Source organism: Labeo rohita, unplaced genomic scaffold, assembly GCF_022985175.1.
Source record: "Labeo rohita strain BAU-BD-2019 unplaced genomic scaffold, IGBB_LRoh.1.0 scaffold_120, whole genome shotgun sequence".
Taxonomy (NCBI): domain Eukaryota; kingdom Metazoa; phylum Chordata; class Actinopteri; order Cypriniformes; family Cyprinidae; genus Labeo; species Labeo rohita.
This window is the reverse complement of record NW_026127340.1, coordinates 198131-225061: the sequence shown is the minus strand read 5'-3', so window position 1 is coordinate 225061 and position 26931 is coordinate 198131. Positions and strand designations below refer to the sequence as shown.

Sequence of the window (26931 nt, the reverse complement as noted above, 5' to 3'; positions counted from 1 at the left end):
AACATTCTAACATTCATAAATAATCATAGATAAATGTATCTTAACTTATGAATTTATTCCAAGCTTTATATTAAGGAACAGATTGAATTTCTTTTGTCCTTGATGGTGGATGGTTGTCTTGGTATTTTATAGTCCATTTATACATTGATTTTGACTGTAATTCTAAATGACTTTTTTTTTCTCTTTGATTGATGTCCTTCCTAAATAAAGTAAACTGAATGGCCAGTAATGTACGTTTAATGCCATATAGATCGGCAGCATAATGGAATATCTCAGAGATTACGGTGGAGAAATATGAATATGCAACAGGAAAATGACAAGAAGGTTTTTGTACTGTGTAGATTGTTTTCCTGTCACTGTGGGCTGCAGGGCACAGTAGTACATGGCAGAGTCTGATACAGTAGCAGAGGAGATCTCCAGATCCACAGTTTTATTATCATGGTGTCTGATGGACATATGCGGGTGAGGTGGAGAAGCTGGAACTACAGTTTTAGTAGACTCAACAATCAGCAGTAGAAACTCTGGTTTTGATCCAGGCTGCTGCCGATACCAATGGAGACTGTAAGCTGATCCATCATATGTACAGGACAGAGTGGTGTTGCTTCCTTCAGTTAAAACTACAAATGGTTGGTTTGGTCTGATGACATCCCCATTAGATTCACCTGCAAAGATGATAAAGAATCAAGCAATGTATTGGAATAAATTTACAACAAAATGCTGGAATACAGGGCAGAATGTATATGAGTAATACTACTTACAGTAACTAAGAATAAAAATGAAAACAGAAGAGATGAGTAACATGATTCTGTCGTTTGAGTTCAGACTGGTCTCAGTATCTGTATGAAGGTGTTGTCTCTGATTTATTCTGCTGGAGTTTACAAAATACTGAGCTCCTCCCACACATACAGTACCTCCTCACTCATCTCACCCTACACTCTTAAAAATAAAGGTGCTTCATGATGCCATAGAAGAACCTTTTTTTTCTAAATGGTTCAATAAAGAACCTTTGACATCTGAAGAACCTTTCTGTTTCATAAAAGGTTCTTTATGGCGAAAGAAGGTTCTTCAGATTATAAAAAAGGTAAAAAAGCGATGGTTAGTTTAATTGATCAAATATTACACTTTTTACACTGTTTTGAAAATAAGTACAACTGTCTGTCCCCTGTCTGTCTCTGAAATATCAACCATTAACAATATCAGACTACCTCTACAGATATGAACTGCAAATTAATGATTAAAACATTTGATAGCTGTAAAGTGCCAATGCAAAATTATATTTTTAAATCATGATCTTCTGTGTTTAATATATTTCTCATTCAGTTTTTGTACAGTGTAGTTGTGTTTCCTGTCACTGTGGGCTCCAGGGCACAGTAGTACATGGCAGAGTCTTTTACTTCTGTAGAAGAGATTGTCAGATTCATAGTTTTGGCTACTTTATCAGCTGCAGCTGTCAGACGGAGAGCAGGCTTTGATTCTGGCTTGGTCTCAAAGAACATAATGAGGTGCTCAGGTTTGGATCCAGGATACTGACGATACCACTGTAAATTGTTAACAGTGACAGTGTAGTTGCAGATCAGTGTAACATCTTTTCCTGTGAAAACATGCTTCTCTTTGAAGACTGATTTTATGACATCTTCACCATCATTCTCTGTTTAAAACAAACAATGTTTTAATTAATAATTTCTAATTGACTAATTCAGATTGCTAAAAAAAAAAAAAAAAAAAAAAAAAAGCATTTCCACAGTAATTATTAAATAACTCACCTTTTAAGAGAGAAAATATAATGAATATGAGGAGCAGCATCTGCACTAATGAGAGACAATGGCTTTGAGAATCAAGACTTGCAGTTCTCTCCTAGAGTATGACTGACTCACTGTCTGCTCTGTTTTTAAACAACTGAACTGAGACAGATCTAGGATGGTTACTGGAGCTCCATCTTCTGGCAGAATGCATCACTTTTGCTATAGTATCTCATCATTCTTTATGGGATGTACTGTATTTCAAACAAAAAATGAATTATACAGTAATTTGTACAGTAATTTGTACAAGAAGGCTGAAATGTTGAATTAAAGATGTAGTAAGGTACAGTAATTAAGACTGTCCAGAGAATCTATAGACATACAAGGAAATTTTTATCTTATTGATTTTTCTATAATTAATGCTAATTAAGTTTTATGCTTATAACCCTTTTCTTTCCAGATTTTTCATAAAGGAATGTTTTTCTAGCATGTGGGTTGATACTTTGGTGTACTGGTTAACACAACTTGACATTACAATGTGTTTTGTATTGTATTAGTGGCCTTAAATACCCAATAAATAACATGTAAATGGTGCATAACATTTGGTAAAATGGTAGACTACAGTAGTTCTCAGAGAAAGACCACCTTATAAGGAAATGAGGAGGAAAACAACTTAATTTAAGGGGAAGCTTAAATATATGATTATACAGTATGCAAGAAACAGGTTTTTATACAGTCTAGAGAGTTTTCCTGTCACTGTGGGCTCCAGGGCACAGTAATACAATGCAGAGTCTGATACAGCAGCAGAGGAGATCTCCAGATCCACACGTTTATCATCATGGAGTCTGATGGACATATGTGGATGAGGTTGGTCAGCTTCGGTGACACGCTTGAAAGACTCATCAATCAGCAGCAGAAACTCTGGGTTTGATCCAGGCTTCTGCCGATACCAATGGAGACTGTAAGCTGATCCATCATATGTACAGGACAGAGTGGTGTTGCTTCCTTCAGTGAAAACTACAGATGGTTGGTTTGGTCTGATGACATCCCCAGACTCACCTGTGAAGATGATAAAGAATCAAGCAATGTAATGAATTATGTTTAGAATAAATTTAAAAATGTGCATGTGTTTGATTTATAAAGTATAACATCTAGTGATATTCTATAATATGGTGTAAAATATGTATGACTAGCAGTACTTACAGTAACTGGGGATAAAAATTAAAAAAGTAAAGATGAGTAACATGTTTCGGTAGTTTGAGTTCAGACTTCTTAATGAAGGTGTGTTAGTGTTGTCTCAATGATTTCTTCTGCTGAAGCTGACAAAACCTTGAGCTCCTCCCACACATACCTCCTTTTTCATTTTACCCAACAAATATTGACTATATGTGAATACACTTAAGTTTAGTCTCTATTTGAAAGATTTTTTTTGTTAGGCTGTTGTTTAGGTATATACAATGACTTTACAAAAAAAAATAAAATGCTTCTTTTGGACAATCAGCTGGTCTATACTTTAACTGCAGGTTTTAAAGATTTTTAAACTGGTTGATTTACAATTACTAGCTCTCTTAATTATTTTTCATTTTTATATTTTATACACTGTGTTGGTATTGTTTGGTAATTACAATGTGTCCTGATTGTCTGTTTTTGTACAGTGTTCTTGTGTTTCCTGTCAATGTGGGCACCAGGGCACAGTAGTACAGAGCAGAATCATCCATTTGAGTAGAATATATGGTCAGATTCATAATTTTGTTTCCTTTATCGGCCACACCATACAGACGAAGCTTGGACTCTGACTGATTGTCGCTCTCAGTGTAATAAATTATATTTTCAGGTTTGGATCCGGGATACTGACGGTACCACTGCAAACTGCGAACAGTGCCGCTGTAGTTGCAGGAAAGTGTAACATCTCTTCCTGCCAAAACATTCTGCTTTGTGAAGAATGGCGTTATCACTTCAGCATCAACATACTCTGTTCAAAAAATTAAATAAATTAATTAAAAACAATTAAAATTAATGGACTGTTAAGAATAAATAAATAGTTGGTTTAATAACTCATTAACACAGTCAATAATCTGGAAATTATTCTAATGGATTACTCACCCTTAAAAAAGGAAAATATCATGAAGACCAGGAGCAACATCATCAATGAGACAAAAAGGCCTGTAGAGTCAAGACCTACCGTTTCCTTCAAACTGATTCAGTTTGTATGTGCACTCTGTTTTGAAATAACTTAAATGTGAGCTCCACCTTCTGGCAAAAGCCATGCTTAACTGGAGTTTCTGATGTAAGTCTGACTCATTTAAAAAAAAACAACTGAGAGATTGTGTAGAATGTGTGTGGTAACCACTGGTTAAGTATATCATTCTTTTTTGGTTGTAACTAAAACAATCAAAGTTGTTGCACAGCAACATGATAAACAGATTATCTATCTATAAAAGGAACTATAAATCCCTTTAATAATTTTAAAAGCAATTCAATACTCTAGGTGTGGTCTTAACTGAAAATCTAAACTAATTCTGTGGGTAATTACAAGGACTCTGTAAACCTCTTCTATATGGAAACCCAATAACCTTCCTGTAGCAAGATAAAATATTTTAAATACTTCTGTGCTGTACCTATTTTGGCCTATTTAGTAGTTATTAATGGCTTATTTGAACACAGTAATTTATCATAAACGTGTCATAAATATCTTAAATGTGATAAAAGTGTCTTATGAACTTATGTGATGTTCAGTAGTGCAGAATGTATACGAGTAATACTACTTACAGTAGCTGAGGATAATTATTAAAACAGAAGAGATGAGTAACATGATTCTGTAGTTTGAGTTCAGACTGGTCTCAGTATCTGTATAAAGGTGTTGTCTCTGATTTACTCTGCTGGAGTTTAAAATACTGAGCTCCTCCCACTCATACAGTACCTCCTCACTCATATCACCCTACCAATACTGACTGTATAGGAAGAAGCTGTAGTCTACAACCTAAAAATGATTGTGTTAGTCTAATTGGTCTAATACTACACTCTTTATTAAATGGACATGCAACTGCTACATGTTGGAATAGGTTTTAAAAGCATGTACAACTGTTTCAATTCTCTGAAATACCAACCATTAACAGTTTCAGTCTACCATTTACAGATATGAACAGCAAATTAATGCTTGAAGCATTTGATAGTTGTACAGTGCCACTGCAATTATTGTATATATTTTTAAATAATGATCTTCTGCTTTAAATATAATTTCTTGTTCAGTTTTTGTACAGCGTAGTTGTGTGTCCTGTCACTGTGGGCTGCAGGGCACAGTAGTAGAGTCTTTCACCTCTGTAGAAGAGATCGTCAGGTTCATATATTTATCTTTTATTAGCTGCAGCGGTCATATGAAGAGCTGGCTCTGGTTTGGAGATGGTCTCAAAGTATAAAATGAGGTGCTCAGGTTTAGATCCGGGATACTGGCGGTAGCACTGTAAATTTTGAACAGCTTCAGTGTAGTTGCAGATTAGTGTAACATCTTTTCCTTCCAAAATATGCTTCTCTGTGAAGACTGGTTTTATGATATCTTCACCAGCATTCTCTATTTTAAAAAAATTAATTCGTTATTTGTAATGGACTAATATAGACTGTAAACAGCGTATGCAGAAAACACTTTCACAGTAATTGTTGTAATTCACTCACCTTTTAGAAGAGAAAATATAATGAATATGAGGAGCAACATCTTAAGACTTAAAGTTCCCTCCTAGAGTATGACTGACTTGGTGTATGTCACCTGTTTTTAAACAACTGAATTCAGAGTGGAACTCAGAACTCCATCTTCTGGCAGAATAATGTACGTATTCCAAAATAATGATTATACATGGGAACTTGCAAAAAGTTTATATATAAAACTTGATTATATAAAATGTTGTGCTTTCACATGAAATTTACCTGAAGTTTCTGGAAATTATTAAACTTTAAACTATTTAAGTCACCTAAATAATTTCATGATTTTGTGCAAATAGTCTCTAATGTGGGTTTTAATAGTACATTATTTGTCTTATTATGCAGGCTATGTAATATAGTGTCTTTTGTAATAATTCACAAGCAAGTGGTGCATTACATCATGCATCAACAGTAACAAAGTAAAATGGTCATTAAGCTTACCTTGCACAAGCACCCGGCTTGCCCATTTTTATATAAACCACAGCTTTATGCCGAATATTGTGCAATGTTATTGAAACAGTTCTAAAAGTAGCAGAACATGAACGCAGCATCAGACTTTGCTGCATCTACAGGACAAACTCATTTTGCACATACAAGGCTCTTTGTCATTTTATTTTGAATTTTGTAAAAATCTGCAGCATTGAGAAGCTGGCAAAAACATAGTCAGCTAATGCAGCAGAAATGATACGTTCTGAGACACTGCTGTGGTACACCAAGTGTTTAGAGTCAGATATGTTTATGTCAGTAACCAAGAAAATTGGGGAAAACTGACTGGTGTGAAAGCGCCTTCTAGTAAGAATAGACCTTAGGAAAGTTTTTGTACAGTGCAGTTGTGTTTCCTGTCACTGTGGGCTGCAGGGCACAGTAGTACAGAGCAGAATCATCTAGCTCCGTAGAATATATGCTCAGATTCATACATTTGTTTTCTTTATCAGACACGGCATACAGGCGAAACTTGGGCGCTGGCTGACTGCTGCCCTCAGAGTGAAAAATTATATTTTCAGGTTTGGATCCAGGATACTGACGGTACCACTGCAAATTCTGAACATAGCCACTGTAATTGCAGGAAAGAGTAATATTTTTTCCTGCCAAAACATGCTGTTTTGTGAAAAATGGTGTTATCACTTCGGCATCAGCATTCTCTGTTTCAAAAAAAAAATAAATAAATAAATAAATAATAGTTATAATAGTAATAATTCCAAAAAAAGTAAAATAAAATTCAGTGACTAATTAAAAGTATTTAAACAGTTTTATTGACACATTAAAAACAAGTATTTTTCAATTTGGAAGTTATTCTTATAAATCACTTACCCTTAAGAGGAGAAAATATCAAGAAGACCAGAAGAAACATCTACACCAGCAAGAAACAAAAACGCCTTAGTGACTTTCCTCAACTAACTCAACTTTATCTGTGTGCTCTGTTTTGAAATCGTTAAACCTATAGCTCCACCTTCTGGCAGACTGCAAGTTAAATTGGGGCTCACTAGTGTAAGTCAGATTAAACAAAGAAACAGATGTTAAACTTTGGCACATTCGTAGCTTTTGTACTGTTTTTTAAAAACGGTGGTCAAATGTTTGACTGATTTTTTTTTTTTTTTTTTTTTTAATATATTGAAAAGTTATTGTACAGTAATATGATGAAAACAACATTGTGAAGATAGCACATCTATTTACAAAAATAAATATAAAGCCCTTAAAAAAAAAAAAACTTGCAGAGAAATGAAATATTCCAGAAGATTAAGTGTTCTGGATGGGAAAAAAAGGTACAAAAGCTGTCACTGGTGCAGTACCTTTCAAAAGGTACACATTTGTACCTTTTAGGTAATAATAAGGTACCAATATCCACCCACTTTAATCAAATCAAAGAGTATAGCAAAGAAAAGGAAACAGTTTTTGTACAGTGTAGTTGGTTTTCATGACACTGTGGGCACCAGGGTACAGTAGTACAGAGCAGAGTCTGATACAGCAGCAGATGAGATTTGCAGCTCCACACCATTATCATTACGGAGTCTGATGGACATATGTGGGTGAGGTGGAGAAGCTGGAACTTCAGTTTTAGTAGACTTCACAATTAACACTAGAAACTCTGGTTTTGATCCAGGCTTCTGCCGATACCAGTGGAGACTGTAAGCTGATCCATCATATGTACAGGACAGAGTGATGTTGCCTCCTTCAGTTAAAGCTACAGATGGTTGGTCTGGTCTGATGACATTCCCACTTGTTCTATCTGCAAAGATGTCTATTTTAGTTATAAATTTACATTTTAAATGAAAATGTGCATCTCTTTGATAAATAGCTTATTCCTTCAGTAGTTTGAAATGTAGAGTATAAGTAATAATACTTACAGTAGCTAAGGAGAAATATTAAAAAAGAATAGATGACAAACATTTTAGTTCAGGATTCTATCAGTATCTGTATGAAGGTAAGTCAGTGTTGTATCTTTAATTTGTTCTGCTGGAGTCTACCAAACATGCTCCTCCCACATAGTTTTTATTGCTCACTGCCATTGCTCACTTTAGGCAAAGAAAAGAAGTGTGATTCCATATCAACTCAACCAGAATATTTTTTCTGAAGAAAGATAAAAATGTTTTTTTTTTTTTTTTTTTTTACAAAATGTTTATCTAAGACATTTATATTTTGCCTTTCATCACTATACATGTGTATCTTTCTTCAGAAAAATAAAAATAAAAAATAAAAAATTTGAGCCGGGGAAATTTTTGAAATTTAGTTGATTTGACACAGAATGACTTAAGGATAGTTTCTACATTATACCTATTTAAATGTGATTCAGATGAGAACTGTCACAACAATGTTTTTATTTCTCACATGTTTTTGTATCAAACCAACCCCAGGTCCCCACAATATAGCAATAATTTTTTCAAAGCTGCAGCTTTCTGACTGAAAGAACATACAGTAAATAAATAAAACTGTAAATCAAAATTAAAATATTAGTTAATAGAAATTCAATTCAATTCAATTCAGATTTATTTGTATAGCGCTTTTCATGATACATATCGTTGCAAAGCAGCTTTACACCAAACTGACATTTTTACAATATATGTAGTAGTAGCTTGATGTACATATGGCAGAGATGTGTGGTAAAGATCAATTAATGACGTAATCAAACAGACAAAGAACACTATAAATTAGTAGCAGAATTCGGTAGTGCTGTATGTTTTCAGGGTTGGCATCATCTGAGGTCCTCTGTGGGGTTGGCATCATCTCTTCTTAAGTGTTCTGGATCCACACTGGAGCTTGTGAATTCCTAGTTACCATGGGATGTCAATCCAATGGCAAAAACAGAGAACAAATAGGAACATAATTAGCGTAGCTGCTGTTCAAACTAAGAAAAGGAAGGTTTGTTAAACCAGAGCTAAAAGATTAATAATGAACATTTGATCAGATATAGCTGCAGGAAAAGTTTATGAGATGCATTATTTGAATGCTTGGCTAAAAAGATGTGTCTTTAATCTAGATTTAAACAGAGAGAGTGTGTCTGAACCCCGAACGTTATCAGGAAGGCTGTTCCAGAGTTTGGGTGCCAAATGTGAAAAAGCTCTACCTCCTTTAGTGGACTTTGCTATCCTAGGTACTACCAACAGTCCAGAGTTTTGTGACCTTAGGGAGCGTGATGGATTGTAGCGTGGTAGAAGACTAGTTAGGTACGCAGGAGCTAAACCGTTAAGTGCCTTATAGGTAAGAAGTGCTATTTTGTAGCTGATGCGGAACCTAATAGGTAGCCAGTGCAGAGACTTTAAAATTGGGGTAATATGATCATATTTTCTTGACCTGGTAAGGACTCTAGCAGCTGCATTTTGGACTATCTGTAGCTTGTTTATTGAAGATGCAGGACAACCACCTAGTAGTGCATTACAATAGTCCAGTCTAGAGCTCATGAACGCGTGAACTAGCTTTTCTGCATCAGAAACAGGTAACATGTTTCGCAGCTTGGCAATGTTTCTAAGATGGAAGAATGCTGTTTTTGTAACATGAGAAATATGATTTTCAAAAGACAAGTTGCTGTCTAATATAACACCCAGGCTTTTGACTGTAGTGAAAGTAACAGTACATCCGTCTAGTTGTAAACTGTAAGTCAAAAGATTCTGTGTATTGTTTTTAGGTCCAATAAGTAATATCTCTGTCTTATCTGAATTTAATAGCAGAAAATTGTTGGTCATCCAATCTTTTACATTTTTAACACACTCTGTTAACTTCGATAATTCAGAAGTTTCATCTGGTCTTGTTGAGATATATAGTTGAGTATCGTCAGCATAACAATTTAAACTAATCCCGTGTTCTCTAATAATATTACCAAGGGGCAGCAAGTATATTGAAAATAGTAGAGGACCTAGAACAGATCCTTGTGGCACTCCATACTTTACTGGTGATAACTGAGATGACTCCCCATTTAAATAAACAAAGTGGTAGCGATCAGACAGGTAGGATCTAAACCATTTTAAAGCCTGCCCTTGGATACCTGCATAATTTTGTAGTTGATCTATTAGTATGTCATGATCTATAGTGTCGAACGCAGCACTAAGATCAAGTAAAACTAGCAATGAGATGCAGCCTTGGTCTGATGCAAGAAGCAAGTCATTAGTGATTTTAACAAGTGCAGTTTCTGTGCTGTGATGGGGCCTGAAGCCTGACTGAAATTCTTCATAGATATCATTTTTTTGCAAGAATGAGCACAGTTGAGCAGATATAACTTTCTCTAAAATTTTAGACATAAATGGAAGATTAGAAATGGTTCTGTAATTTGCCAGTTCACTAGGGTCTAGTTGTGGTTTCTTAATAAGAGGCTTAATAACCGCCAGCTTGAATGGTTTAGGGACGTGACCTAAAGATAACGATGAGTTGATAATATTGAGAAGCGGTTCTTCTGCCACAGGTAACAATTATTTTAGTAATTTAGTGGGTACAGGATCTAATAGGCATGTTGTTGGTTTAGACACAGTGATGAGTTTATTTAACTCTTCCTGTCCTATAGCGATAAAGTACTGCAGTTTTTCTTTGGGTGTGACGAAAGAAGTTGACATATTAGATGCAGTATAATCTACATTGGTTATTGTATTTCTGATGTTATCTATTTTATCAGTGAAGAAATTCATAAAGTCATTGCTATTAAACTGTAAAGGAATATTTAGAATATTTAGAAATAAGTTGTCAGCCAGTCTATCAGCTTTGATATGTCAAGCTATATCACTGGCAAGATTTTGTGCAGAGGAAAGGGGTTTCCTGTCACTGTGGGCACCAGGGCACAGTAATACCATGCAGAGTCTTTTACTTCAGCAGGGCTGATTTCCAGTTCCATGAGCTTTCTGTGTTTGTCAACTTTAGCAGATAACCAGTCTGCTGATGGATCTTCTTTAACTGGATCTCCAGATTCAGTGATGGAGAGCAGGAGTTCTGGTTTTGATTTTTGATATTGACGGTACCACAGTAGATTGTACACAGTACCACTGTAGTTGCAGGACATAGTAACACGGTTGCCATCTTCAGCTTGTTTGTCAGAACCATGAGACATTATTAGCTCACCAAGAGAGTCTCCTGTTAATCAAAAAAAAAATAAATAAAAAAAAAAAAAAAAAAAAAACTCATATATATGTAAACCCTAAATCATTGAAAATGTTAATAAATGGCAAAACCATATAAGGAATTAATATGGAAAGAAAAAATTCTCACCTGCAAGTGCTGAAAGGAGCAACAGCAAATAGACCCACATAATGTTGTTTTAACTCACAGAATGACAGTGCACTTAGATGTAAGAAATGAAAAATACATTCTCAATAAGCTCCCTCTACTGACACCCTTGAAGGATTACATATAAAGTTTTTATTCTGCCCCCAACACCAAGGATGGGAAGCATAAAGAATTTAACAGCACCTTTTCCTATTTTTTTCTAAGTAAGTTACAGTTTTTCTCAGTCGCTTTGGTGCATTTCTCACAACACTATTTACATTTGCACAACATTTACTTCAACCTCCACAACATTTAGTCATTTGTGCACATCATAGTAGCAGTTTCTCATTCCTTCCAACAAATTGCAAATGCTTTTGGACATGCATCAATTTCATACAACTCTCTGCTGTTTTATAACATTATCATTTGCTTATGTCATGTCAGTCAAAATTAACTAAACTTGTGAATGCTGAATAGTCATTCCATATAAAACTAATAGTCCTCATTTCCTTGAGTCATTTCAAAAATTGAACTAGTTGTCAAAAGTCAAATTTTATAAAAAATTTTAAATCTTTTTTTTTTTGAAAATGTCTTCTAAATTGAACAATTTCTGCAAATGTGCATGAATGATTTACAGACCTATGTATGTTGTAGGTTCAGTTCCAATATGTACTGCAATATTGTTTACAATTGTGCACAGCTCTACCCAAAGGGAGTTTATGTTTGTTGTAAATAAGGGTGTATTTATTCGTTTGCACAATGCTTTGAATAAATTAGAATTGCAAAGAGCATATGAAGTAAAAATGTGAAACATACATATTCAGTGTCTTGTACTCAGATACCTCACTAAATACAGTAATGTCTAGCTTTACTGTAGTTTTCAAATGGCTGTGCAAATAGTATATAGTGCTGTCTTGAGCATTTTCAGGAAGTGTCTCCAAAATCTGACTTTTTTGCATAGGAAAAAATTTACAGAGTAAACTGTCATAATGAAAACATGACAAAGCCATTTGACTATCTTGTTCATAAACAATGGTGTCAGGACTTTTCATCTTGATGACACTGACACTTTCATTGACATGAATACTTGCTTTTGAGGAATGAGCTATCCATTTTGAGCAAGTGACACGCTTTTGCAGGTTATCAACTAGGTTTTGCAGTTTGTACTAATTGTTTTGAGAAATGCATTAACTGTTGTGCAAATGTAAATAGTGTTGTGAGAAATGCATCAAAGCAACTGAGAAAAACTGTAAATGTAACTATGAGATTAATTCACTACAACTAAACTAAAATAACTAAAATAACCATCTTATAAGTATAACATAGATAGATAGATATATAGATAGATAGATAGAGAACTCACTTGATTACCTTCCCAAAATATTATTACATTTTTATTACATTTTTTTAGCCATTGCCTATTATCAGTCATTCATACTCAGTTACTTAGCTTGATTTCATTTATAAATTTAAATGTATATTTTGAAACATCACTTTCATTCATCTTATTATTTATTATTTGATTCAAGTGGATTGATCACACCTAATATCTGTTGAAATATGATGTCTAATCTGCTCCCAGTACCGGTTATAGGTTTTTGTACAGTGTTGCAGTGTTTCCCGTCACTGTGGGCACCAGGGCACAGTAGTAAACTGCAGAATCTTCCATTTTTGTTGAAAAGATGTTCAGATGCATACGTTTGCTGCCTTGATTAGCTGATGCTAAAAGTCGAAGTGCAGGCTCTGACTGGGCACTGAGCTCAGTGGCAAAAATTAGATACTCTATTCGAGATCCTGGATATTGTCGATACCACTGAAGTGTGTTAACAATGCCACTGTATTGACAGGACAGGGTAACATTGTCTCTTGCTGTGATGTGCTTCTCTGGGTCCAGTGGGTTAATTGTATTTGCATCAACATTCTCTAAAAAAAAAAAAAAAAAAAAAGAAAAGAAAAGAAAAGAAAAGAAAAAAAAGAAAAGAAAAGAAAAGAAAAGAAAAGAAACAACAGTGGTATTTAGATTATTCCTTAAATTAACATGCATGTGTTGTTCACACAGCATGTATTTACATAACATTTAGATTTAAAAAAAAAAAAAAAAAAATAACTGACCTTTGAACAGAGATATAATGATTAAGACCAGGGACAACATCTGACCAGTGAAGGGACAAAGCTGACAATGAGAATCAATGCTGCACATTTCTCCCTAAGATGTAACTAACTCATATATAGCAGGAGCTGGGTAATGAAAAAATATAGCTCCTCCTTCCAGCAGAATAAAGGTAAGAAGAGCGTTTCATGATCATTGCTCTCAGAACCTTTCACTGTATTAGACTGCTCTGTGAGTGATGTGATCTTTATGAACAAATTTCAACTATAGCAGACCTTTTGGAATGAGTTTAAATTATATGTATGATATATATGTATTTGAATATATTATATTTTTTATATACTAAACTAAAATATCATTAAATACTTGGCAACAAGGTAATTTATAGCTCTAGAATATACATGTAAAAAAAAATATTTGACCCTGGAATAGGGCTCTTTGGCTTATGAAAATGCTTTTTACAATAAGAAAAAATAGTGATTGTACACTGTAAAAGTAAAAAAAAAAAAAAAAAAAAAAACTATTTGTTGAGTCAACTTAAAATAATTTGTTACCCTGCTGCCTTAAAATTTTAAGTTCAGTCAACTCAAATAAGTTTAGTCAACTTGAAATGTTAAGTTGTACTAAGTTACAACTTAGATATTCAAGTTGACTAAACTTAAAAGCTGTGTTTGTTACCCGGCTGCCTTAAAATTGTAAGTTGAATCAACTCAAATCTAAGTTGTCACTTATTAAAACTTAACATTTCAAGTTGACTAAACTTTTTTTGAGTTGACTGAACTTAAAATTTTAAGGCAGTCAAATTATTTTAAGTTGACTCAACAAATTGTTTTTTACGGTGTAAGAACTTTTCACTGAAAGGGTCTTCTGGAAACTAAAATAGTATTTCTGTGGCATTGCTGTGAAAAACAGTTTTGAACCTTTGCTTTTTAAGAATGCTGAACTGACAATATTTTGCACATCAAATGTCCATATGTTTAAATCACTGACCATTAAACAAAGTATAATCAATTACAGAATCAAAATCTGTGCAAATATAAAAATGACCCATAGAATAAAACGGCAATTTATTTTATAAGATAAACTCACTTATAAAAGGGGCTCAGAAGTGAGCTGACAAAGTCTCCTGTCTCATGTAAGTCATATAGCGCCACCTCATGAGGAGGTGAATAGGATAAAGCAAGTGTCTGAGGCTTGAACTTTCTTTAACTTTGACATGGAAGGTTTTTGTATGATGCAGTTAGATTTCCTGTTACTGTGGGCACCAGGGCACAGTAGTACAAGGCAGAATCTGTCTCTACAGCAGAGGAGATCTTCAGATCCACTTGTTTGCTGTCTTGATTAACTGCAGCAGTAAATCTGGGTGGTCTGTCTTCATTCATAGCTCCATGTGGATAGATGTAAAGTAGGAACTCCGGTTTGGATCTGGGGTATTGTCTGTACCATTGTAAACTATTTACAGCAGCACCTGTATAGTCTTTATAACTGCAGGACAAAGTAACATTCTCACCAACATGTCTATTTTCATTCAGTAACAAGGGTTTTATTCCATCTGCCTCTGTGAACCCTATTAATGGAGAGTAAAAGCCTAATTAGACAATAATTAAATGGTAAAAAGTAGTAGCAAATAAGTAAAAAAAAAAAAAAACTGTTCTGGATTGGAGAGAAAAATACAAATCTATCTTACCAATACACATGAACAAAAAACTGAGGAAAGTGAAAATAATCATGACGGCAGAAATCTGAAAAGGAATCTGAAAGACTATCACTCAGACTCGATGACTTTGAATTCTGACATCCTCCCTCAGATTAAAATGCTTCTTCATTTTAATATTAAGCTCCGCCCTATGGGAAAAACGTTTGGTTTTGCTTGCCTTTCAACAATGGAGTCTTTATACTTGGTCTTTAAACCATTATGATTCAAAATAAAAAATGAGCATATGCTAAAATATCATTAAATTACATGATGACAAGGTGTGAGGCAGAGTAGTGTACTGGACAATATAGTTTAACAACCTGTAGTATTGTTGTCAATAACAAATTTATTTTTAAAAACATACATCTTGTGTACATCAGTGATGATGGATGCTCTCTTTTTATAGTAATTTTGGGAACAATAAATTATATTATCAAAAGTGAACTAAAATCTGAAAGACTGACAATATCTTGATGATTTTAAATTTCAAACATGTCAGGCTCTGACTTGAAAACATATACAAATTGTCATCAGTATAGGGGCCAAAATCTGACCTGTGCAATAATGAAATGACAGACAATCTAATCATGTGAAATGAAACACATGCAGCAGAAGTTGCAAACTGAGCTGAGCTGACTGAAAAATGAATATAATGAATACAGCGCCACCTCCTGGCAAAACATATGTATTATTTCAGTCAAATGGGAGATGCAAACTTTTGATTTTTTGAATGTATATGCTCTGTTTCAGGAAAAGGACAGACTATTGTGTTAATGCATTTGGCATTTGAGAAAGGATAAAGTGAGTGTGCTTCACCTTTCTTTAATGATGACATGGGAGGTTTTTGTATGATGCAGTTAGATTTCCTGTCACTGTGGGCACCAGGGCACAGTAGTACATGGCAGAATCTGTCTCTACAGCAGAAGAGATTTTCAGATCCACTTGTTTGCTGTCTTGATTAACTGCAGCAGAAAATCTGGGTGGTCTGTCATCACTCATAGCTCCACGTGGAGTGATGTAAAGAAGGTACTCCGGTTTGGATTTGGAATATTGTCTGTACCATTGAAAATTATTTACAGTAGCACCCGTGTAGTCTTTATAACTGCAGGAGAAAGTAACACTTTCACCAACACATCTATTTTCTTTCAATAACAAGGGTTTTATTCCGTCTGCCTCTGTGAACCCTATTAATGTAGAGTAAAAACCTAATTAAATACTAATTACATGGTAAAAAGTAGTAGCAAATAAGTAAAAAATAACTGTTCTAGTTCGGAGAGAAACAAATTTATCTTACCAATACACATCCACAAAAAACTGAGGAGAATGAAAATAATCATGACAGCAGAAATCTGAAGAGGAATCTGAAAGACTATCATTCAGACTCGATGACTTTGAATTCTGACATCCTCCCTCAGATTAAAATGCTTCTTCATTTTGATATTAAGCTCCACCCTATGGGAAAAACGTTTGGTTTTGCTTGCCTTCCAACAATGGAGTCTTTATACTTGGTTTTTTATCCATTATGATTCTACATAAAAAATGAGCATATGCTAAAATATCATTAAAATACATGATGAGAAGGTGTGAGGCAGAGTAGTGTACTGGACAATATAGTTTAACAACCTGTAGTTTTGTTATCAATACCAATTTATTTTAAAAAACATACATCTTGTGTACATCAGTGATGATGCATGCTCTCTTTTTATAGTAATTTTGGGAACAATAAATTAGATTAACAAAAGTGAACTAAAATCTGAAAGACTCTGACAATATCTTGGAGATCTAAACATGTCAAATTCTGACTTTGAAACATGCAGTTTATTATCAATACAGGGGCAAAATCTGACCTGTGCAATAATAAAATGACAGACAATCTAATCACGAGATGAAACTCACATGCAGCAATAATGCAAACTGAACTGACTGAAAAACTAATGTGATGAATACAGCGCCACCTCCTGGCAAAAAAAAGTATTATTTCACTGATATGGTAGATTCAAGCCTTTGAATGTATAAATGTATATGATTTGTTTCAGGAAAAGGACAGACTATTGTGTTGATGCAGCTGGCATTTAAGACAAGATGAAGCAAGTGTTTGAGACTAAATTTTTCTTTAATGATGACATGGGACATTTTTGTATGATGCAATTAGATTTCCTGTCACTGTGGGCATCAGGGCACAGTAGTACATGGCAGAATCTGTCTCTACAGCAGAGGAGATCTTCAGATCCATTTGTTCGATGTCACTAAGAACTGCAGCAGAAAATCTGGGTGGTCTATCATCACTATCTCCAAGTAGATAGAAACTCTGGTTTGGATCTGGGATAATGTCTGTACCATTGAAAATTAAATACTTTACCCGTATAGCCCTTGTAACTGCAGGACAGAGTAACACTGTCACCAACATGTCTATTTTCACTCAGTTTCAAGGTTTTATTGCATCTGCCTCTGTGCATCCTGGATAATGAAGAGTAAAAGCCTAATTATACAGTAATTAATTGGTAAAAATAGTAGCAAATAAAAAATACAAGTTTATCTTACCAATACACATCCACAAAAAACTGAGGAGAGTGAAAATAATCATGACAGCAGAAATCTGAAGGAGAATCTGAATGCCTGGATGACTTCAGACTGGATGCCTTTGAATTCTGACATCCTCCCTCAATTAAAATGCTTCTTGATATTAAGCTCCACCCTGTGGGAAAGGTATTTAGTTTGGCTTCTTTTATGGTGTCCTTATGTTCAAAGCTGTTAACATGATATCAGTCACTGCATTCTCAGAGGTAAAAGTTTTTCAGAATGTTATGAAGATTCTATCTTAATCAGTGCATAAACTAACATATTCTGAAACATCACCTCCATGCTTCATTTTATTTATTAATTGATTCAAGTGGAGTCATTGCCCTTTGATTTGTTTACATTTTTTAAAATTGGTTGAAATCTAATGTCAGATCTATGTCTGCTGCCAATGAAGTCAGGTTTTTGTACAGTGTTGCAGTGTTTCCCGTCACTGTGGGCACCAGGGCACAGTAGTACAGAGCAGAATCTTCTATTTCAGTCTGAAAGATGCTGAGATTCATGCGTTTATTGGTTTCATCAGCCACAGATGAAAGTCGAAGTGCAGGCTTTGACCGGCCACTGAGCTCAGTGACAAATATAAGCAACTCTATTCTAGATCCTGGATATTGTCGATACCACTGCAAAGTGTTAACACGTCCACTGTAATCACAGGTGAAGGTAACATTGTCTCCTTCCGTGATGTGCTTCTCTGGGACCAGTGGATTTATAGTATTTGCGTCAGCATTCCCTGTGTGAAAGAAGAAACAAAGACGCTAAATTATTCCTTTGGGCTAACCTAAATTAAGACACAAACATGCTGTTCACACTGAATAATCAGATCGAATGTTAAAAAAAATAATAAGCAACTGACCTTTGAGCAGAGAAATAATTAAAAGCAGGAACAACATCTTAGCAATAAAGAGACAGAAATGACTATGAGAATCTGCACATTTCCTTCTAAGACTAGCTTAATATAGCAGGGGCTGGGTAATGACAAACATTAATCGTATAGCTCCTCCCTTTGGCAGAATGTGGATAAGAAGAGTGAATTATGATTAAGTAAGCAACAGGTGAAATGATCCTTACAGAAATATTTCAGCAATCTCACGTAATGAGTCTAAATTAAAAATGAACATATGCTAAAAAAAAATCCATAAAATACTTGACGGCAAGGCGTCAGATTGACAAGTATTCTGGAATATATAGTTAAACAATATTTGGAATATTATTAGCAGTAACAAATTTATATAGAAAAATACATCTTGTTCGGAAGAACATTGCATTGATGCAGGCTCTCTTTTTATAGCAACTTTAGGAGTAACAAATTAGATTAACAATTAATTAATCCAATTAATCGAATTTCTAATCCTGATTACAATTACAGATGGCACAATTATGTAATCGTTCAACGGCGCAATTACGAATAAATAAATAAACAAAATCCCTACATTATTCTCCTTACTTAAGGTGTGTGTGAGAGAGAGAGAGAGAGAGAGAGAGAGAGAGAGAGAGAGAGAGAGAGAGAGTGAGTGTGTTTTTCCTACAGGTTATCTTTTTTTATAGTTTTATAGTTTTTTTTTTTTTTTACTTTTTAATATTTAAAGAATAAACTATAAAAATGTGCAGTTGTTTCAATTATGAAAAAAATAGCTTTGCATCAAAGCTATTCGAAAAAATAATTCAATGTAAATTGTGATAATTGTAATTAATAATCGCAATTACAATTTCAAGGGAATAATCGACAGTTACGATTTTTGTCATAATCGTGCAGCCCTACAATGAATCTGCACTTAAGAGAAAACTCACATCAGGAGATGCACGCCGAATTGACAGAAAAACTCACAATGTGCATACAGCGCCACCTCCTGGCAAAACACATGTACTATTTCAGTCTTATGGAAAATGCAAACATTTGACTATATTGTATGTACTGTATATGTTATGATTTGTCTCAGCACAATTACAGCCTATTGTGGTGATTGTGCACTGGCATTTGAGACAGGACGAAGTGTTTGAGTCTTTGAGTCTTCATCTTTATTTAATGATGACATGGGAGGTTATTGTATGATGCTGTTAGATTTCCTGTCAATGTGGGCACCAGGGCACAGTAGTACATGGCAGAATCTGTCTCTACAGCAGAGGAGATCTTCAGATCCACTTGTTTGTCTTTATTAACTTCAGCAGAAAATCTGGGTGGTCTATCATCACTCATACGTCCTTGTGGCAAGATGTAAAGGAGGTACTCCGGTTTGGACCTGGGATACTGTCTGTACCAGAATAAATTATTTACAGTACCCGTATAGTCTTTGTAACTGCAGGACAGAGTGACATTTTCACCAACACGTCTATTTTCATTCAGTGACAATGGGTTTAAGATGTTTGTTTCTGTGTTCCCTATTAATGGAAAGTAAAAGCCTAATTAGACAAACCAAACAGTAACTAAATGGTAAAATATAGTATTAAGTGAGTAAACAACAACTAGTTTAGACTACAGAGAAAAATACAACAGAATTACAATCTTACCAATGCACATCCACAAAAAACTGAAGAGAGTGAAAATAATCATGACAGCAGAATTTGAAGAACAATCAGAAAGACTTGAGTATCATTCAGACTGGATGCCTTTGAATTCTGACATCCTCCCTCAATTAAAATGCTTCTTCATCTTGATATTAAGCTCCGCCCAATAAAAAAAAAATTAGGTTGTATTTCTGTAATGAAGTCTTTATACTTAAATCAGTTCATGTGACCTGTTATTTGAAGTCTTCACCACATGTATTAAAGATAAGACATAAGAAGATTGTAATACTTTATTAAACCTTATCTGAAAATATTAATTGATGCAGTTATTTCTCTCTTACATATCTTTGTTTATTGCAAGAGCACAATTTTGGAGATGTACTGTAGTTGCTAATTTTTAATGCATTTTTTTCTTATTTCAGTTTGTCTTATTTGTGATAATTCCCAAGTGGTCATCATTTCTTTTTTCACCCTTTTTAATGAACCTTTAAAAATTATACAAAGAAAATACAAATGTTAAGAGATGCTTGTGTTACTGATGAAAGATTCAGTCTTAGAAAGAATACATAATGTAAAATACATGTGCTTGTTAAGCATAAATAATAAAAAGAAGCATGACTAATATACAGAAAGATTTTGTGCAGAGGAAAAGAGTTTCCTGTCACTGTGGGCTGCAGGGCACAGTAATACTGTGCAGAGTCTGATACTTTAGCAGGGCTGATTTCCAGTTCCATGAGCTTTTTTTGTTTATCAACTTTAGCAGATAACCAGTCTGCTGATGGATCTTCTTTAACTGGATCTCCAGATTCAGTCATGTAGAGAAGGAGTTCTGGTTTGGATTTTTGATACTGACAGTACCATAGTAGATTGAACACAGTACCACTGTAGTTGCAGGAGAGAGTAACACTGTTACCATCTTCAGCTTGTTTTTTAAAACCATGAGAAGTTACTGGATCGCCAAGACATAATAAATTCACTATTGTGATCAGATAAATGTAATACTAACATTTTAAATCAAAAGAGGTGGTGATAAATAAAATAAATGAGTCTCACCTGCAAGTACTGAAAATATTACAACTGCACAGAGCAGCATGATTGAATGAAATGACAAACTCAGATGTGCTTTTTCTTTACTGGAACAGTGTGATTTAAGCCTGGAGCTCCACCCTGTGGCAAGACTTGACCTTCCATGATGAATCTTGAGCTCATGGTGTGCCTGAGGGATACAGAAAAGAGAATAACGCCCTCTTCTGGGTGAAAACAAACACATTTAGACCTTCATGAATATCTGAGGATGACAGATGAAAATCACTGTATTTGTATTTTTACCTTGTGATGATGACTTCTGTCAAGGTAGAAGGTTCTTATGCATTCCTCTTAAATCTATTCTGTAAAAAATAGATTTGCAAAGCAAAATTAGGTAACAAAAATATTAGTTTGTTGTAAAATTGAAGTACCAAAAAGAAAAAAAGTGTTGTGCACATATAAAATATTGTTTTAAAATCAAATAATTGCATATTTCTTATCTATTTTGAAATTAAAATTATATTAAAGCTTTCCATATAACAAACAATGGGGTTGGATCATTCATTGAGGTGTCAAACTGAAGTATAAAATCAGTAACAGTACAAAATAACTGAAATCAGGGTTTTTGTACAGTGTTTCTGGGCTTTCTGTCATTGTGGGCCTCAGGGCGCAGTAGTACACAGCAGAGTCTGTCACTTCAGCAAAGGAGATTGTAAGATTTACTTGTTTCTTTGAGTCTTTTGCTGACAAATGAAGAGAAGGCTTAGATGCCTGTGAATTTTCATCTACAAGTATCAGGAATTCCGGAACTTTAGATCCCACATATTTCCGATACCACTGGAGGCCATATACAACACCACTGTAGTTACAGGACAAAGTCACATTGTCACCTTTGAAAATATGCTTTTCAGAAGATGATGGCTGTATTGTGTCAGCAAAGGAATATCCTGTAAGACAAAATGTGACTGTATTAATTAAACTGATACTTGGTAACTTGTTGGCAATGTGATACAAAGTTTAGTACATAAAATATTTTATATTTTTTAAATAAAAAGGCATAAAATAATAATAATAATAAACTATTTACCTATGAATAATGACAGTGGTATCCAACAAAACAGAAACATGATGCTTTCTGATGAAGAGTGATTGTAAAGCTATCAAAGCAGTATGACTAAATGAATCAGCCTTTCAAACATTCAACTTTGTGAATTTGCTCCACCCTCTGACTAAGACTTTATCTTCTTCCCTGATGGGCTGTTTTTTTTTTTTAACTGAAAGACCTGAGGGTGTTTCATTAGATTTTTAGAGAAAAAAAAAATAATGGTTGCATCAGTGATTTATTGTGCATGATTAAAAGCTGGTGTTTCACAGTTTATGTTTAATGCAGCATGTTAATTCATTAAGTTTTTGTACAGAGAAGGTGGGTTTCCTGTCACTGTGGGCACCAGGGCACAGTAGTACATGGCAGAATCTGTCTCTACAGCAGAAGAGATCTTCAGATCCACTTGTTTGTTGTCTTTATTAACTTCAGCAGAAAATCTGGGTGGTCTATCGTCACTCATAGCTCCATGTTCGAGATGTAAAGAAGGAACTCTGGTTTGGATCCTGGATATTGTCTGTACCATTGTAAATTCTGTACAGTACCCATATTACCCGTATAGTCTTTGTAACTGCAGGACAAAGTAACACTCTCACCAACATGTTTGTTTTCATTCGGTGACAAGGGTTTTATTGTGTCTGCCTCTGTGGACCCTGTTGGAGAGTAAAAGTCTAATTAGATAGTAAGTAAATGGTAAAAAGTAGTAGTAAACAAGTAAAAGGTAACTGGTCTAGATTGGAGAGAAAAATACAGCTTTATCTTACCAATACACATCCACAAAAAACTGAGGAGAGTGAAAATAATCATGACAGCATGAATCTGAAGAAGAATCTGAAAGACTTGTGTATCATTCAGACTGGATGCCTTTGAATTGTGACATCCTCCCTCAGATTAAAAAGCTTCTACATCTTGTTTTCAAGCTCCACCCTTAGTTTTTAAACCTTAGTCTTTAAACCAGTTCATGTAACCTCTGGTTCAAAGTCTCTGGCAGTGCAGCAATTGATTTGAGGTTAAAAAAAAAAAATTGCATGAATAAAATAAGAATGAATTGTATTGAAGTATTGTAAAATGCTGAATTTTAGATTAAGGTTAGCATGTCACACTACAGAACTTGCCAACTAGCTATTAGTTTACTGATAGTCTGCAATAGTTCTCTTAGTGGCCATGAACAGTTAAATTGTAATTGCTGAAACATAAACTAGTATCAAAGAATATATAGTTAGTGGCTTTTTAGCAGTTAAACTCTAGTTTAATCAGGCAGTGTCGATACCAGTGGAGACAGTAGTGATTCATAAACACAGAATCAATAGCATTACTGCCTTCATTTATTGAAAGACAAACCTAAGAAATGATAGGACTCTTATTAGCTTCACCTGCACAGTAGATGAGCAATCCAGTGTTATCAAAATCATAAAGCTTTACATTAATATACAATTAATAAAAGGTGTCAAAAGTCTGTGGCTTACCATAACTCAAGACAAATGTTAAAACAGAGCAGATGATGATCATTGTTGTATCTAGTTTGAATTTAATGACCTATAAGTAGATGTGTCAAGCCTCTTTGAGCTCTTCTGCTCTATTACACATTAAGCTCCACCTATCTATGTAAATATGTGTTGTATTGATCCTTATAGATTTATTAAGAGAGGCTTGTGTTGCTGATGGATAATTCAGTCACAGAAATAATACATAATGTAGAATACATGTGCTTGTTAAGCATCAATGAAAAGCATGACTAATATACAGAAAGATTTTGTGCAGAGGAAAAGAGTTTCCTGTCACTGTGGGCTGCAGGGCACAGTAATACAGTGCAGAGTCTGATACTTTAGCAGGGCTGATTTCCAGTTCCATGTGCTTTGTGAGTTTGTCAACTTTAGCAGATAACCAGTCTGCTGATGGATCTTCTTTAACTGGATCTCCAGATTCAGTCATGTAGAGAAGGAGTTCTGGTTTGGATTTTTGATACTGACGGTACCACAGTAGATTATACACAGTACCACTGTAGTTGCAGGAGAGAGTAACACTGTTACCATCTTCAGCTTGTTTGTCAGAACCATGAGATGTTATTAGATCACCAAGAGAGTCTCCTGAAAAAAAGACATAATAAATTCACTATTGTGATCAGATAAATGTAATACTAACATTTTAAATCAAAAGAGGTGGTGATAAATAAAATAAATGGATCTCACCTGCAAGTACTGAAAATATTACAACTGCACAGAGCAGCATGATTGAATGAAATGACAAACTCAGATGTGCTTTTTCTTGACTGGAACAGTGTGATTTAAGCCTGGAGCTCCACCCTGTGGCAAGACTTGACCTTATCCATGAAAAGTCTTGAGTGCGTTAGAGATACATAAAAGAGATGAACGCCCTCTTCTGGGTGAAAACAAACACATTTGACTTTCACAAATCACTGAGGCAGTATTTGTATTTTTACCTTCTGATAATGACTTCTGTCAAGATAGAAGGTTCTTACATGCATCCCTCTTAAAGCTGTTCTGAAGGTTAATACTTGGGCATTAGTTTATAGAAAAATGTAATAAAAAAAAAAATAGAAATTAACTTTAAAGGAGAAGTTCACTTCCAGAACAAAAATAGCTCTAGCTCTGGCTCTTTGTGAACCCTGTGTATTCTGGTTCATGACAGTAAAATGTGTTGTGAAAAACTTCCATCTTATTTTCTCCTCAGAACTTCAAAATCATGCCTATTTTGCTATTTTGATTTTTTTTTTTTTTATTAAAATTAGATTAAAGCTTTCCATATAACTTAAACAATGGGGTTGGGTCACTCACTTCTGCAGCAAATGAAGTATATTTTCAGTTACAGTACAAAATGACTGGAAACAGGGTTTTTGTACAGTGTTTCTAACTGTCTTGAACCAGAATGCACAGAGTTCACACAGAGACAAGACAAGACAAGCATTTGAGGTTAAAACGTATATAAATTGTACATTTCTTAGAAAAGAACCGATTATTTCGCTAAGACCCTTCTTCCTTTGCTGGGGTTGTTTAGAGCCCTTTGAAGCTGCATTTAAACTGCATTTTTCTGGAAGTTCAAACTCACGGGCACTATAGAAGTCCACTATATGGAGAGAATTCCTAAAATGTTTTACTCAAAAAACAAAAAACATAATTTCTTTATGACTGAAGAAAGCAAGACATGAACATCTTGTATGACAAGGTGGTGAGTTCATTTTCAGTAAATTTTGGTTCTGAAAGTAAACTTTTAAATTAAAATGTTTGTTATGCACATAGGAATTACTGGAACACCTCATAATGTGAACATATGTTGCACATTTATTCCATTTTAGGAAAATAAAACAAACATAAAGCTAAAGCTTTTGTATAACTAAAACCATAGGGCTTGATTATTCATTGAAGAGTTAAACATTAAAATCAGTAACACGTACACAGACACAAAATGGTGCAGAAAAATGTTCACTCTGTGTTCACTCAGAAAACAGAAATTGCTAATATTTAATTAAGTGCAGTACAAAATCATTTGACTGAAATCAGGGTTTTTGTACAGTGTTTCTGTGCTTTCTGTCACTGTGGGCCTCAGAGCGCAGTAGTACACAGCAGAGTCTGTCATCTCAGCTGAAGTGATTGTAAGATTTACTTGTTTCTTCTCTTTGAGTCTTTTGCTGACAGACGAAGAGAAAGCTCATATGCGTCTGAATTTTCATTTACAATTATCAGGAACTCTGGTCTAGATCCCACATATTGCCGATACCATTGAAGATTGTCTACTGAAACAGTGTAGTTACAGGACAGAGTCACATTGTCGCCTTTAAAAATTTGCTTTTCGGAAACCAATGGCTGTATTGTATCAGCAAAAGAATTTCCTGTAAGACAAAAACATCTGTATTAATTAAACTAATACTAAAGGTAAGCAACTTGTTCACAAATTTCTATACAATAAAGCACATCAAAATAATTTTGTTTAGTAAACAAGAATAACATTGTGAATTAAATGATTTACCTATGAATAATGACAGTGGTATCCAACAAAACAGAATCATGATGGCTTCTGATGAAGAGTGATTGTAAAGCTATCAAAGCAGGATGACTCTAACTGAATCAAACTTTCACACATTCAAAGACTTTGAGAATGTGCTCCACCCTCTAGCTGAGGCTTTATCTTCCTTGATGGGTTGTCCTTTCCTTAAAATCAAAAGACCTAACAGTCTTTCACTAGATTTGGAAAAATAAGAACAGTTGCATTATTGATCTATTGTAGTTGATAAGAAGCTGGTGTGTCACAATGTTTGTGTAATGCAAGATGTGTTAATGTTTTAAGTTTTTGTACAGAGCAGGTGGGTTTCCTGTCACTGTGGGCACCAGAAAAATACAACTTTATCTTACCAATACACATCCACAAAAAACTGAGGAGAGTGAAAATGATCATGACAGCAGAAATCTGAAGAAGAATCTGAAAGACTTGTGTATCATTCAGACTGGATGGCTTTGAATTGTGACATCCTCCCTCAGATTAAAAAGCTTCTACATCTTGTTTTCAAGCCCCACCCTTTGTTTTTAAACCTTAGTCTTTAAACCAGTTCATGTAACCTCTGGTTCAAAGTCTCCTGCAGTGCAGCAATTGATTTGAGGTTAAAAAAAACTGCATGAATAAAATAAGAATGAATTGTATTGAAGTATTGTAAAATGCTGTTTATGAATTTTAGATTAAGGTTAACATGTCACACTACAGAACATGCCAAGTAGCTATTAGTTTACTGGCAGTCCACAATACTTGCAACCAAACTAGTTCTATTAGTAGCCATGAGCAGTTAAATTGTAAT

The 26931-nt window shown here is 34.5% G+C and overlaps 6 gene segments (V, D, J or C); all 6 read right to left on the bottom strand.

The window, feature by feature from the left end:
* Positions 1–225: 225 nt before the first annotated feature.
* On the bottom strand, positions 226–917 carry LOC127157800 (T-cell receptor alpha chain V region CTL-F3-like). The segment is given in 2 exon segments: positions 226–662; positions 759–917. Coding segments are annotated over 2 exon segments (426 nt in total).
* Positions 918–2192: 1275 nt separating this feature from the next.
* Positions 2193–3134, bottom strand: LOC127157799 (T cell receptor alpha variable 30-like). The segment is given in 2 exon segments: positions 2193–2798; positions 2943–3134. Coding segments are annotated over 2 exon segments (429 nt in total).
* Positions 3135–3331: 197 nt separating this feature from the next.
* LOC127157793 (Ig kappa chain V-VI region NQ2-6.1-like) lies at positions 3332–3910 on the bottom strand. The segment is given in 2 exon segments: positions 3332–3711; positions 3843–3910. Coding segments are annotated over 2 exon segments (423 nt in total).
* Positions 3911–10629: 6719 nt separating this feature from the next.
* On the bottom strand, positions 10630–11165 carry LOC127157792 (T cell receptor alpha variable 12-3-like). The segment is given in 2 exon segments: positions 10630–10982; positions 11118–11165. Coding segments are annotated over 2 exon segments (393 nt in total).
* Positions 11166–17033: 5868 nt separating this feature from the next.
* Positions 17034–18394, bottom strand: LOC127157791 (T cell receptor alpha variable 25-like). The segment is given in 4 exon segments: positions 17034–17173; positions 17280–17296; positions 17909–18227; positions 18351–18394. Coding segments are annotated over 4 exon segments (513 nt in total).
* Positions 18395–23515: 5121 nt separating this feature from the next.
* On the bottom strand, positions 23516–24424 carry LOC127157762 (T cell receptor alpha variable 12-3-like). The segment is given in 2 exon segments: positions 23516–24214; positions 24317–24424. Coding segments are annotated over 2 exon segments (408 nt in total).
* Between the last annotated feature and the right edge of the window lie 2507 nt (positions 24425–26931).